This window comes from Verticillium dahliae, genomic scaffold, assembly GCF_000150675.1.
Source record: "Verticillium dahliae VdLs.17 supercont1.2 genomic scaffold, whole genome shotgun sequence".
Classification (NCBI taxonomy): Eukaryota; Fungi; Ascomycota; class Sordariomycetes; order Glomerellales; family Plectosphaerellaceae; genus Verticillium; species Verticillium dahliae.
Window position 1 is genome coordinate 842444 of NW_009276916.1, and position 12433 is coordinate 854876.

The following is a 12433-nucleotide window of genomic DNA, read 5'->3' on the forward strand; positions in this document are numbered from 1 at the left end:
GTTTACCGGGCTCTAAGGTACTACAAATACAGTAGTCTCACAGATATGGAAACAATGGCAAAAACATAAAAAAACCCTCACAAAACTTTGTCGCTCCCTTGAAGTACACTCTGTCCAGGCAATGCGGTACCCATTCAACGCCAAACTTCGGATACAGACAGCTCGTGACCCCGTCTCTCAACTAAAGTCTTCTGTTATGCAACCGCAGCCCCTGCGGAACTGGCTGCCGCCATTCTGCGTTTCGCTTGCTGTCTGGTCTCGCGCCGTGAGATACTAGGTGGCCGTTTACGCTTGCCGGCGCGTTGTTCGAGCTGGCCGCGCCCCTGAGGATCTTCAGTTTCGTTACCGCCGTCGCCCTCCTCTCCCTTGTCCTCGCCGCCGGCAATGCCATCTGCCGCTTTCTTGGCAGCTTCTTTCCCTTTATTGACGCCCGGTACCTTCTGCAATACCTTGATCAGCTCGCCAAAGACCGAACCAGCAGCTGCCCTTTGCTTCACAGCCTTGGCGACTCTCAGAGCATCCCGCAATGTCTGAAGCTCCTTCTGCGTTAACGGGCTCGAGGCACCCGTCCCCGCCTTGGCGCGTGAGGCTCTCTCGTTGGAAATTTGGTTGCTGAACCCGATAGGATTACCCTCCTCATCCTTGCCTTCAGCCTGCGGGGGTGGGCGCCCAAACAGGTCCTGGTACCACTGGTCTAGCTCGTCGCCGTCGATAGTGAATGGTGATTGGAGACGGTCATCAATGACTTCGATGAGCTCGGAGAGGTCAGGGCGGTCAGCCGGGCTGTGGGCCATGCACCGGATAACGAGCTCTCGCAGTGTTCCCTCTACGTGGTTGAACCTCTCGTCCTCGAGAGCCCCACCGTACGTGCGGAGACTCTGCCCGTTTGAGCGCATGTAAGTGCTGTCGACCATGACGCCCACGCCGGCTTCCAGTGGCGTTCTGAAGGCTCTCGTACCTGGAGCAGCGTGTAGGGTGATGGCCATCCAGAGCTACGACACCTGTCAGTGCTGCACCATGCGGCTTTTGGGGGGATCACTCACGATGATGCCAACCTGGAAGACGTTGCTTGCCATGCCGTAGTTGCCGGCGACAGGAGGCATTAAGCTCTCCCTGGCCGATGAACCGATTCTTGTTCCCGTTGTGTGAAACCCATGAAGCTACTGACTCGTCCCACTCTGACAAAATTGCTCCTGCAAAATATAAGTATTCTTCCCGATCGTGGCTCAGTGATACTCATGGTCTTACCGGTACGAAGTGACCAGATTTGCCAGCACTCCTTAACTGCCAGAACTTTCTCTCGCTATTGTGAGTCGTGTAAGTGTGCCGTGGCAGGAGAAATGGCCAGAAAAGGGGCCTAGAAGACTTACGAAAAGGCGTTGGGGTTCTCCTGGAGGAGACTGAAGTCCTGCATGAGGCCGAAATCACCAATCTAGGAACAGTCAGCAAAGGCTTTCGAAGGCGAAAACAATGTGAGACTGACTTTGAACGTAGGCCTGCCTTTGTGGCCTCGGCCCATGTGGTTTACGAATACTAGCGAGACTCAGCATGCGAACATGGAGATTGGAGGACGACAGCAGGCTAACCATTATTAGGATCGAGGTCAAAGTGCGTTCTTTGCCGTACCTCGGGCGCTGGAGATGGAGGCACAGTCTCATCAGTCACCCTGCCAGGCTTGCCAGGCTGATCACCAGCTTTGCCGTGAGGAGCGTACGCCATGCCAATCAAGCCCCGCGTTACTACAAAAGAAGGTCAGAACATGATAATACTATCAAAACCAAGAGTATCAGACATACGACACTCGAGAAGGTGCCACAGCGCCTTGTTCGGCCATGGGCCGAGCTTAGAATTGGGATCGGCAGCATGAGCACTGGTCCTCTGAAGCCAAGTGAGCAGATTCCCCAGCTCAGCATACTCCATCAGGACAAAGTTTCGCTTCCAATCCGCTCCGATATTGAGTCTGTCCTTGTAATGCGAAGGTGGTTTGCGGCTGGCTCCCTTTTTGGAGAGACGGAGGTTCTTGAAGTACCGCGTATTACGGTCATACTGCACAATGTGCTTGCAGCCCTCGAAGTCCTAATTTCCAATCCATCAATCCCGAGGCTCTCCATGAGGTCAGCTGTGTAATTCTTACCTGTAGAAGACCTTCTTCCTTTTCAACGTCATTGATGTTCCTCCTGTCTACTTTGCAAACGGACTGGTAGGGCTGGCCTCCATTGACGACCGGCACGTTGACAAGACCCGCGATGCCACGTCCGCTGACACCGAACAGCTTCTCCAGGGTGATACCCATGCCGACATTGGCGCCCTTCTCCTCGTCACGTTTGCGCTTCCTGTCCCTGACAGCGGCCAGATCAGGCTCCTGTAAAGCTTCGACCAGTTGATCTATGGGCCTTCCCTGGCCTGCGATGAGGGATGGAAACTTGCTGTTGGGCCTTCGTGGCGCCGACATGCCATCTGCGTTCATGGGTCGCGTTGCCTGCCCTCTATATCGAGCAGCATCTCCGCACTCGAGGTTCCGCCTGACCAGGCCTGTGGGATCATCCTCGTCAGCGTAGACTGATTCATCCCGCTTGAGGTGGCCTGGGGCTCGGCCATAGTTGGTAGCCATGGTAGATGATGGGAGTATTTCTTCGAATCACAACAGTCTGGCTGCAGTGTTTTTGGCGAGACATGATCGGTGTCATCCCGCAGGAGGAAGAGGACGTGCGACCTTTATGTGAGAGTGAGCATCACGAGGAAGAGCATGACGACGATAGTGAGGACGATAATCAACATTCCTTTGCTGGATAGTAAATCGCATAATGGAAAGAAAAAAGGATGTGCGAATTTGGAACAAAGGCAGGAACGGATTCTTTCTCGGCCATAGATACAAGACATGACTGCGGCGAGCATGCTACTCCGGAAGAGGGTTCCATTATCCTGACGCTGGCCGATCCGCGAGTAGTTGACAAGGCTGTGACGCTCCCGCTCCCGTGGTGTGCAATATGGTTCATCCACATAGGCGGTTCTTGAGAGCATGGGAGACAAAGGCGTGTGGAAGGCGATGGCCAGTGACAAAGAGCTACGCATTCCAAGGCAGGAAGAACCTCGAGGCTTTGACCACCCGCAGAGAAAGTGCAGTCGCCAATTGGGCTGAAGCCCTGAGGAGGCATCAAGAGGGTGGGAGTATGGCTCCAAACGGTTGTTGTGATGTCGAGTCAAGGTCAGGCGGGCAGGACACACCGAAGCCAGCTGGGCGGGTCCTGCGGGCAGTCAGGCACACAGGGATGGTGAGCACGATGGTGACATCCGGGAAATCTGCGAGGAAACTGCGAGATGGATTCGGAGCGCATCGGATTAGCCGCGCCAAACAGCATTTAGGCTAAATGGAAAGGGCCCCATAACGACTCGACGCTACCTCACCTGCGCCCACTCGCCCGTTCGCCCACTCGCCCACTCACTCGCTGGCTCTTCCCCCCACTGACCGAAGAGGATCCCAGCGCTGGAGAGCCCCCCATTGCCCCCAACTTTTGCCAGATTTCAGGGCCCACAGCTAGGGAATGGCCAGTGCTGGCGTTGCCTTACCAAGCTTACCTACAGCCATTTCTCGCCCACTTCACGTCCCGTAGGCTATAGAGCCAGGCACCAGGCCGTCTTGCGACGATAATCCGCGAGGCAAGGCAACCAACCCTGTGGATACCTGAGATTTCCCGGCGACTCTCCGGACGTGGCGGCCAGCTCGGGTGTCGCCATGACTGGCTGGCCCAGATTCGGAGCGACTTGACAGTGCCGGAAGGGGCTGTCGTGATACAGCTGACTTGACCCATGGGCCGAAGCAACCAAACTGTATTTTCATGATCGTCGAGGGACTCGCCTTTTATTATCAGAACCTGGCACGGCAGTTCGCCCAAAGAAGGGGCGAGGTGAACCCTCCATGTTGCCGCCTCTCCTCAGAGACGTGACCTGTTTTTTAGGGGCATCCTCCAGCGCAGAAGTCCGTCCAGTCAACAATGGCCAAAGCCGCCGTCCACGTGCCGATGCTGTCAAGTGATGTACAAAGGTACACATTTGATCCGACGTGAGAGGGCTGCAGCTCGCGTCTCTCATGCCTGGCTGGGAATCAAGCCAATTGCGCCGAGTTCCGGCTCCCAGAACGGTCCGCCTTGGCCGGGACAACAGGGCGGAAGCTACGTTTTAGTCTAGGTGCTTTTGCCAGGGGGGGCTGCTGTGGTTCTGCGCCAGAGTTCCATACCTGTGTACATGTACACCAGGGACGAGATGGGGCCGCTCAAAAAAAAAATGAAGAAGGGCAACCATCACAAGCTTGGATGTGCCCCCCGACGGGTTAAACGCGCGAATGGGGACTCCCCCTCTTTCCCCGTCCCACATTGGCCCGGCTCTGGCCTTTACCAGTATTAGCCATGCCAATCAGTGACATTGTCGCCTGGCAAAAAGGGACGGGAGGCCACGGACTAGGGACATTATACACTAGCACATGGACCAGGTGCCGTCATCTCTCCTGCGCGCGCAGCCCGTCTCGCGCATCCCACCATCGTCACCGGGCCTGTCGCGGTGGGCGTGCCCAGCAATGCCCGCGGCGGCAGTGAGGGATGAGGGGCAACCGGGACAAAAGACAAGCCCGTTGGGTTGGAAGGGGGGGCGTGCAGGCAAGCAAGCGGGCGCGATGGAGGGGAAAGGGGGAAAAAAAGGGAATGATGACCTGCTTCACGCCAGGCTATAGAAGGAGGAAGGCAGGACTTGATTTGAGAAGAGGTCAATTATAAATATCTACTTACTCATCTGCTCCATCCCGTCGGTCCGTCTGAATCCCTCCCTCCTGCTCTTCCTCTTCCTCTCTTCTCATCCTCTCTACCACCTGTGATACCCCCCCTTCTTTCGACAGAAAGACCAACAACAAACTCCTACGACCAACCACTACCTCTCCTACCCCTTCGTCTCGTCTTCGCAGAAACACTGTCAAAATGGTCAACATTCCCAACGTTAAGCTGAACTCGGGCTTCGACATGCCCCAGGTCGGATTCGGCCTGTGGAAGGTCGACAACGCCATTGCCGCCGACACCGTCTACAATGCCATCAAGGCTGGATACCGTCTTTTCGACGGCGCTGCCGGTACGTCCTCGCGATCCCTCCACAGCCCACAGCTCCTCTGCATGGTGTGGCGAGGGAGAAGGGAACACAAGCACAGCGGAACGTCGTGACGGCGCCCCAGAGAATCCTGCTGTGCGCTGCATGGCCAGACAGAACGTCAATGGCTCGGGTTGGGAGCTCTGGCTGCGACCGTCATGATCCGTCAAAGCTGCATCCCACCTTCCGCTCGCGACTTTTTCGGTCGAATTTACCCCTCCTTTTACCCCACCATGCACCCCCTACTACGTCGTGCACTGCACCGCTGTACCGCCGCGACCCCCCTGTGTCTGTCAGTCTTGGCTGTGACGGCGCCCCCTGTCGCCCCCACTTGTACTGCCCCTCGTTACCTGGTGCCCCTCACATAGGCTCAGCAGCGTCATCTGGGGCGACATCACGAATCGTCATTTTTGGGGCTTCACCAATGTTTTTCACCTTGCTCTAAATTTCACATCACATACCGACAAACAAGAAGCTGACATGTCTAGACTACGGCAACGAGGTCGAGGTTGGCCAGGGTGTCGCCCGCGCCATCAAGGACGGTCTCGTCAAGCGTGAGGAGCTCTTCCTCGTCTCTAAGCTCTGGAACACCTTCCACGACGGCGACAAGGTTGAGCCTATCGCCCGCAAGCAGCTTGCCGACCTTGGTATCGACTACTTCGACCTCTATGTCATCCACTTCCCCGTTGCCCTCGCCTGGGTTGACCCCGAGGTCCGCTACCCTCCCGGCTGGCACTTCGATGGCAAGTCGGAGATCCGCACCTCCAACGCCTCCATCGCCGAGACTTGGACCGCCATGGAGTCTCTCGTCGAAAAGGGCATTGCTCGTTCAATCGGTATCTCCAACTTCCAGGGCCAGCTCGTCTACGACCTTCTGCGCACTGCCAAGATCAGGCCTGCCACCCTCCAGATCGAGCACCACCCCTACCTCGTCCAGCGTGACCTCGTCCGTCTTGCGCAGAACGAGGGCATCGCCGTGACCGCCTACTCCTCTTTCGGCCCCGCCTCCTTCGCCGAGTTCGACTTCCCTCATGCCAAGAAGCTCGAGCCCCTCCTCAAGCACCAGCTCATCACTTCCCTTGCCGACAAGTACGGCAAGGCTCCCTCTCAGATCCTCCTGCGCTGGTCTACCCAGCGTGGCCTGTCCGTCATCCCCAAGACGAACCGCGCCGAGATCCTCGCCCAGAACCTCGACGTCACCGGCTTCGACATCTCTGAAGAGGACATTGAGAAGATCTCCGCCCTCGATATCAACACCCGCTTCAACCAGCCCGCCAACTACTTCCCCACCGAGAAGCTTTGGATCTTCGCCTAAATGCCAATGTCCAGTCACGTATCCTAACCAACCCCCTCCTCTCCGACTATACTTACTCCTACCCACTTAACGACTTACAACCTTTTACCCGGCTATGGGAACCGGTCCAATGAGGCCCTGCCGGCTGAGCCGGGCCTCCGGTTCTGTTGCTCACGGGACCGCCGGCGGCGGTCATCTCTTGCAAAAAGAACGCAGAAACAGGGGGGCATAGAAAATCCGCTGCGCTGTTGCTAGTTGTTTCTAGAGAGGCATGACTGTGATCTGCCACATCGAATGCAAGGTCTTATGAAACTTTAATCATGGTTCATCGGAGCTAGCTCCTCCGTCCTGCATATCCCTTCCTACATTCCCATGCATGTGATCATGACGTGGTATTCGCCAACGTTGCAACGAGACACACTTGCAGCGACCTCGGTCGGGAAGTCGCCTCTCTGCGAACTATGCCCATTTATTACACCTTCCTAAACGCCTTGCCCAATGCTCGAGGTATCGTTTCCATTACTTTCTTGTACGTCAACTCAAATGTTTCTTTTCTTCATGCATCAAGTCTTAACAAAAGCTGCAAAGGCAGGCAGGTCAGTTACACCATCTTGCACGGCGGGGGTTGGGTGTTTCGGGCGGCGCTGAACTCACTGGCATCTATCTGCGATAATTGCGGCAGCGCCAAGCGGACCTTGTTCCTGTACACGGCAGGGCCCCTTAGCTGGAGCGGGTTGCCCTCAAAGTAGACGGTCGTCAGCGCCGCCTTGTCGCGCAGCTCGCGCTCGACCTCGTTAAAGTCGGCAATCTGGTTGTAGCTGGCCCAGAACTCCTCGAGGGCGGCCAGGGGCGCGAGGCCCTGGACCGAGGCGACGGCGTTGTTGGAGATGTCGAGCACGCGGAGGGCCTTGTTGGCGGCGAGGCCGTCGAGGGAGGTCAGGGCGTTGTGGGAGATGTAGAGCTCCTCGAGGCCCGGGACGTCGGCGAGGGGGCTCAGGTCGCGGATGCGGTTCGACTGGATGCTCAGGAGGCGGAGCTTGGGCAGGGCGGCGAGGCCGTCGAGGGCGGTGATCTTGTTCTTGGCGACCCAGAGCTCCTCCAGGTTCTGCAGCGCGTCGAGGTTCTCGAGGGTGCGGATGCGGTTGGAGCCCAGCTCGAGGCTCGTCAGGCCCGTCAGGGTGTCGAGGCCCTCGATCTTGCTGATCTTGTTGGCGACGAAGAAGACCTCCTTGAGCTTGGTCAGATGGCTGATGTTCTTGATGTGCTTGATCTTGTTGAAACTGAGGTCGAGGCTCGTCAGGTGCGTGAGCTCGTCGAGGCCGCGGATGTGGCTGATGAGGTTGTCGTAGAGGTCGAGGTCCTGCAGCGTCGGGGCGAGCGCCGCGAGGCCGTCGATGCTCTGGATGCTGTTCTGGCGCAGGCAGAGGCGTATCACCTTTTGGAAGCGCTCGAGGCGGAGGGCGGGGATGGAGCCCACGCGCGAGTGAGAGACGATTATCTCGTCAATGTCCGGGTCCTCTCCGTCTAGGAGATCTGGAGAGGCGGAAAGCCCGTGTCAGCAATGTGTTCTCAGTTTATCACAGTTTCGGGGCGCGCGGGAAGAGGGGGAGGCTCATTTTGTACCTTCGTCTGCGGGCAGCTCCTCGCCAGGCAAAACATTCTCGTCGTCAGACTCAGGCTCTGATTCGAGAATCTCCGGATTCGCGAGCGTGGCGGTGCGCTCGACACGCAGCTTGCCGTCCCAGCCCTTGCTATTCCTGATGCCGGGACTCGACTGACCGTCGGCCTTGGGTGATGTGGTGCCCTCATCAGGGAGCGCAATGTGTGGTGAGGTTGGCCTCTCGGTTTCCTCGGAGCCTGCCATGGCACTGAAAGGCGGGGTTGACGGCGGCGAGGGGTTGCCGAGGGTTTGAATGGCACGGAGTGGATATTTTCGCTCGCGTTGGTACGTGATGCAAATGAAATATGCTGAAAACGTAGACCTGGCAAGTTGAGGCCACGGCCAAGTGGAAATGGGGCAACGGGGTGGACGGACGGGTGATGTGATTTGTTTTGAGTACCTAGGTAGAGGAGAAAGGCGATTGTCGATGGATTGATCAGGTAATCCGGTACCAGAAGTGGCATGTGTGTCTGGCGGGGCGCGCTCTGCGTGGTAGGCCCAATGGCTGGGCCCGACAATCGACCCCTCTGTGATGACGGTGCTACTATCCAGCGCATTCCAGGCGCTACTTGGCGTGCCCCCACCACAGCAACTCTAGCCTCTTCCTTCGTCACGGCCCCTTTCCCTATTCATTGTGATGGTATAGTCTATACTGAATACGATGCCGGATTCTGCCATTGGGAGGAGACTCTCACAGAAACGAACTGCACCAGCTGGGGCCCTTCGTCGCCGATTTCGTCGATGGCCGTAACTAGGCTAGAATGATCTTAGATGGCACAAGCCGCGATATGGACTTTCAGTCCAGGCTTGGTGAGTTTTGGCGGCCATGGAACAGGCAGAGGAAAACAAAAGACCGATGTAAGGCCAAAGCCGCTGTCAAGGCTGATGGATAGCCGTGAGAAACTGGAAGCATGGGATTCAACTACGCTGTCATCCACTCTGATGAGGTCAATTCTCTACATTACCTCATGTAGTGCTCAAAACACCATAACGTGGGCACCGAGCCGATACTGCCTCTTGCCAAGCAAAATTAGATTGAGGCTTCGTAGAACATGCTCAAGCCCTACGTCTCTATATTTGGAGACACATCAGCTAGCGCAGTGCCCAGCAACCTGACTTGAAAGAGAAACTGACAGGCGCCACATTTGAAGGCCATTTGGGTCCGTCGCTCCAAGTTATCCTTGTTCTCAGCGTGAGCTCAACATGCCCTATATAAAGGTACAGCAATGAGCGGACGGGGTTTTACCAGGAACGACAGTCACTATAGCACAGAAAGTGTACCAACATCGACCGAGTGATACGGAGAGCCCGTGATGTGGAGGCGATTGCTGTTGGGACTACAGATGCTTGATTGCGAGTTGAGGCCCGGGTTGCGCTTCTGAACCATTACACATTGGAAGTCTTTCATACCAACGACTTCTCGGATATCCTGTAGTCGGCAGGGCCTGAGAGCAACGGGGCCAGAGCTGGGTAATCCTTGTCGAACTGTCCCACCTTGACCAGTTGATAGCCCAGTTTTGAGTACCAGGCGTTCATTCTTGTCTTGAAAGGGTGCTCCCATGTCGTCGGCACGAGAAGCTCAAGCTGCATGACTTCGCATCCTTGGACTCGGCTATGTTCTTCGACGAACTGGATGAGCTTTCTCCCTAAGCCCGAACCTTGGTAGGTCGCCCCTAACGCCAACATGCCGAATGCACTCCGTGTTGGTGACATGGCCTTCAACGACACACATCCTACGGGTTCGCCTGTTGGATCCCGAGTCGCGGTAACGAGTTGGCCGGTGCGGATGAGATCTGCAACCTCAGTCGGGGTTGTTCGTTGGTAGCCCGTCACGAACATTTCCCTTTCGGTCTCGGCATATGCCTTGTTGACAACGTCAACAAGGCCGTTGACGAAGTCGAGTCGTTCAGCATCAGATGCTGGAGGGAAGCCGATGATGACCGGGTCATTTTGTTGTGCGGAGCCCATTTTGAGTCGTGAGATGACAAATTTTATTGAGAACCTGGTTGTTTGATGATTGTAGTGTATTTGCGACAATTGTTAGCATCAGCTTTCCTGACAGAAGATGAAGACACGTGCGACCTTTTGTTCGGCTCAAGTCCTTCCAGCAATGGTGGTTGTCAGTCTATACTCAAATGGTGGAAGCCGACAGCAGCGGCACAGGCACTTTAGTGGGGCACCCAAGGTCGGGATCGGAGCTCGACGTTCAGCGTGTTCTATTGAACGAAACCATCGCAAGCTCACAACAATGTTGCTCGCAACGCTTACTCGAAACGTTGATTACCGAGTCCATCTATCCACGATGTCGCTATTCTGAACGACTGCCCTTCCGAGCGAACCCTCAACATCACGGACCTTCGTCGAACGACCCGGACCGATGTCGGCCAACAGCGCAAGCAATACTGAGGGGAAACAATGGCAATGATGGCACTGAAGGCAGTGCGCGCTTCTGCTTGCCATCCGAACGCCTTCAGAGTCTCAAGCCGTACAGGCTTCTCCTCCCTGCGATTCGTCACGCCTCGCGCTGTTTCATCACCAGCGCGCTGTACTATTCTGCCCCGGACTGCCAAACGACACCTACAAACACAAGTCTTCTGGCTCCCGCCACTCATGTTCGTCGGGCTTTTGGGCTCTCTCTGGATATGGAAATGCATGATGATGGTGGTGTTCCAGAACAAGATCATATACATGCCGGGTCTGCCGCCGAACGCACGTCGCGAGCGCATTGAGGACTACGCCCGACAATGCGGAGACATATCATGGCAGGCGCGCAGGATACGAGCTGCTGATGGTACAGATCTGGCCGTTTGCATGACGGACGTAGCGTGCGATGGCTCAAAAGCTGGCGCATCATCACTCGCTGCTGGGCGCGGCCTTGCAACTCCAGTTTACATCCTCTACTTTCAGGGTTTGTCCCACTCCACCCGCAATGGCTAGCAAGTGCTGACCTACCGCAGGGAATGCGTCATCTCTACCACCTAGGCTGCAGGATCTGTCCTGGGTTTTGAGGGCACTGCAACGGTCGAGCCAGCCGGCACATTACACAATGGTGTGTTTGAGTTACAGAGGATACTGGACATCGCGTGGGCGCCCGTCCGAGAAGGGCATCAACCTTGACGCACAAGCCGCACTTCGATTTGTCGGCCAGATCCATGCAGAGGCTTATGGAGAGGATGCGCCAAAGCCACTCATTATCTTCTGGGGTCAGAGCATCGGGTCTGGAGTCGCGACGAACCTCGCTGCTTGGGAAAAGTGTCCATCGTCTCTAAAACCCGGCGCCCTTGTCCTCGAGACGCCTTTCACGTCCATCAGAGCAATGCTGTTGGCGCTGTATCCTCCTAAATGGGTGCCTTATCGCTATCTCTGGCCTTTCCTTCGTAACCATCTGGACTCCATGAAGAACCTTGAGATGATAGCTGCGCGTCGGGGCGATACGACAGGTGAACCATACATAGCACTGGTAGAGGGGGGTAGGGACGAGCTGGTCCCAGCGGAGCATGGAGCTCAGTTGCAACAACGGTGTGTTGAACTCGGATTGCTGGTAGAGAAGAAGACGGTCCAAGGCGCCTTTCACAACGATGTCATGTTCCGTGCCGAGGGTCGGAAGGCCGTGGCGGAGGCCATTGAGAGAGCGGTTGTGGCTCGAGCGCAAGTGCGAAAGAAGGCTTGAATACACAGTCATTTGCCACACATAGGAGGATCATGGAATCGAGGTATCACAAATGAGCTTGTGAAGACCGTCATACTGTCCCGCTGTGTACTGCCTACTGCTGGATCGGGCGTCATCAGCCATTGTCCAGTCATGTTACTGTAGTGGCCCAAGTTGGGGCGGGGGCCGACCCAGCATCACGAACATGCAATGCATTTGCATTAGTTCTTGACGCCCCCCCTGAGTGGCGGACTCCTGTTGATCCCCGTAGGTTCCCAAGGTGGGTCGTTAAAGTGCTTTCTCCATCGCTGGGAATCGTTCACAATCGAGCTTCATGGCACTGTACAACATAAACTGCCGAGACTTGTCGCACGCTCACCTGGTCAATCGAAGCTCGGGAAGATCCAATTGACTGATTCACAGTGAGCAATGTATTCACGCTGGTATCCTGGGGGTTCCGAAGCCTGTGGCGAGTCCCATATATGTTTGCTTCTTCTCATCAGTTTTTTTCCTTGTTCACGGTTGATGGTGGGAGCTTGGATACTTTACGTCGCTGCTCTTATGGGGATTTCATTTCGGCCGACACACTAGGAACTTCCCCTTAGGCAGTGACTTCTAGGCAGAGCCGGGTTCATCATCTCCCGTACCAAGTACTCTCCCGACTGTATATCACCCGAAGTGACTTGGACAAGCCAAGTAATGC

General features: G+C 56.0%; 5 protein-coding genes across 5 annotated transcripts; 2 read left to right on the forward strand and 3 right to left on the reverse strand.

Moving 5' to 3' along the window:
• Positions 1-194: 194 nt before the first annotated feature.
• On the reverse strand, positions 195-2611 carry VDAG_01072 (uncharacterized protein; the record flags this gene model as incomplete). The annotated part of the gene is made up of 6 exons (XM_009649958.1): positions 195-992; positions 1044-1131; positions 1371-1432; positions 1627-1739; positions 1797-2076; positions 2135-2611. The coding sequence occupies 6 exons, from the start codon at positions 2609-2611 to the stop codon at positions 195-197; spliced, it is 1818 nt and encodes a 605-aa protein (XP_009648253.1).
• A 2353-nt stretch (positions 2612-4964) lies between these two features.
• Positions 4965-6442, forward strand: VDAG_01073 (NAD(P)H-dependent D-xylose reductase; the record flags this gene model as incomplete). The annotated part of the gene is made up of 2 exons (XM_009649959.1): positions 4965-5112; positions 5616-6442. 2 exons carry the CDS (start codon positions 4965-4967, stop codon positions 6440-6442), a joined length of 975 nt encoding a protein of 324 aa, XP_009648254.1.
• A 542-nt stretch (positions 6443-6984) lies between these two features.
• Positions 6985-8285, reverse strand: VDAG_01074 (protein phosphatase 1 regulatory subunit SDS22; the record flags this gene model as incomplete). Its single annotated transcript, XM_009649960.1, has 3 exons — positions 6985-7001; positions 7076-7954; positions 8045-8285. 3 exons carry the CDS (start codon positions 8283-8285, stop codon positions 6985-6987), a joined length of 1137 nt encoding a protein of 378 aa, XP_009648255.1.
• Positions 8286-9485: 1200 nt separating this feature from the next.
• Positions 9486-10049, reverse strand: VDAG_01075 (uncharacterized protein; the record flags this gene model as incomplete). Its single annotated transcript, XM_009649961.1, has 1 exon — positions 9486-10049. The coding sequence occupies one exon, from the start codon at positions 10047-10049 to the stop codon at positions 9486-9488; it is 564 nt and encodes a 187-aa protein (XP_009648256.1).
• Positions 10050-10496: 447 nt separating this feature from the next.
• VDAG_01076 (uncharacterized protein) lies at positions 10497-11751 on the forward strand (the record flags this gene model as incomplete). The annotated part of the gene is made up of 2 exons (XM_009649962.1): positions 10497-10989; positions 11039-11751. The coding sequence occupies 2 exons, from the start codon at positions 10497-10499 to the stop codon at positions 11749-11751; spliced, it is 1206 nt and encodes a 401-aa protein (XP_009648257.1).
• Positions 11752-12433: the final 682 nt, after the last annotated feature.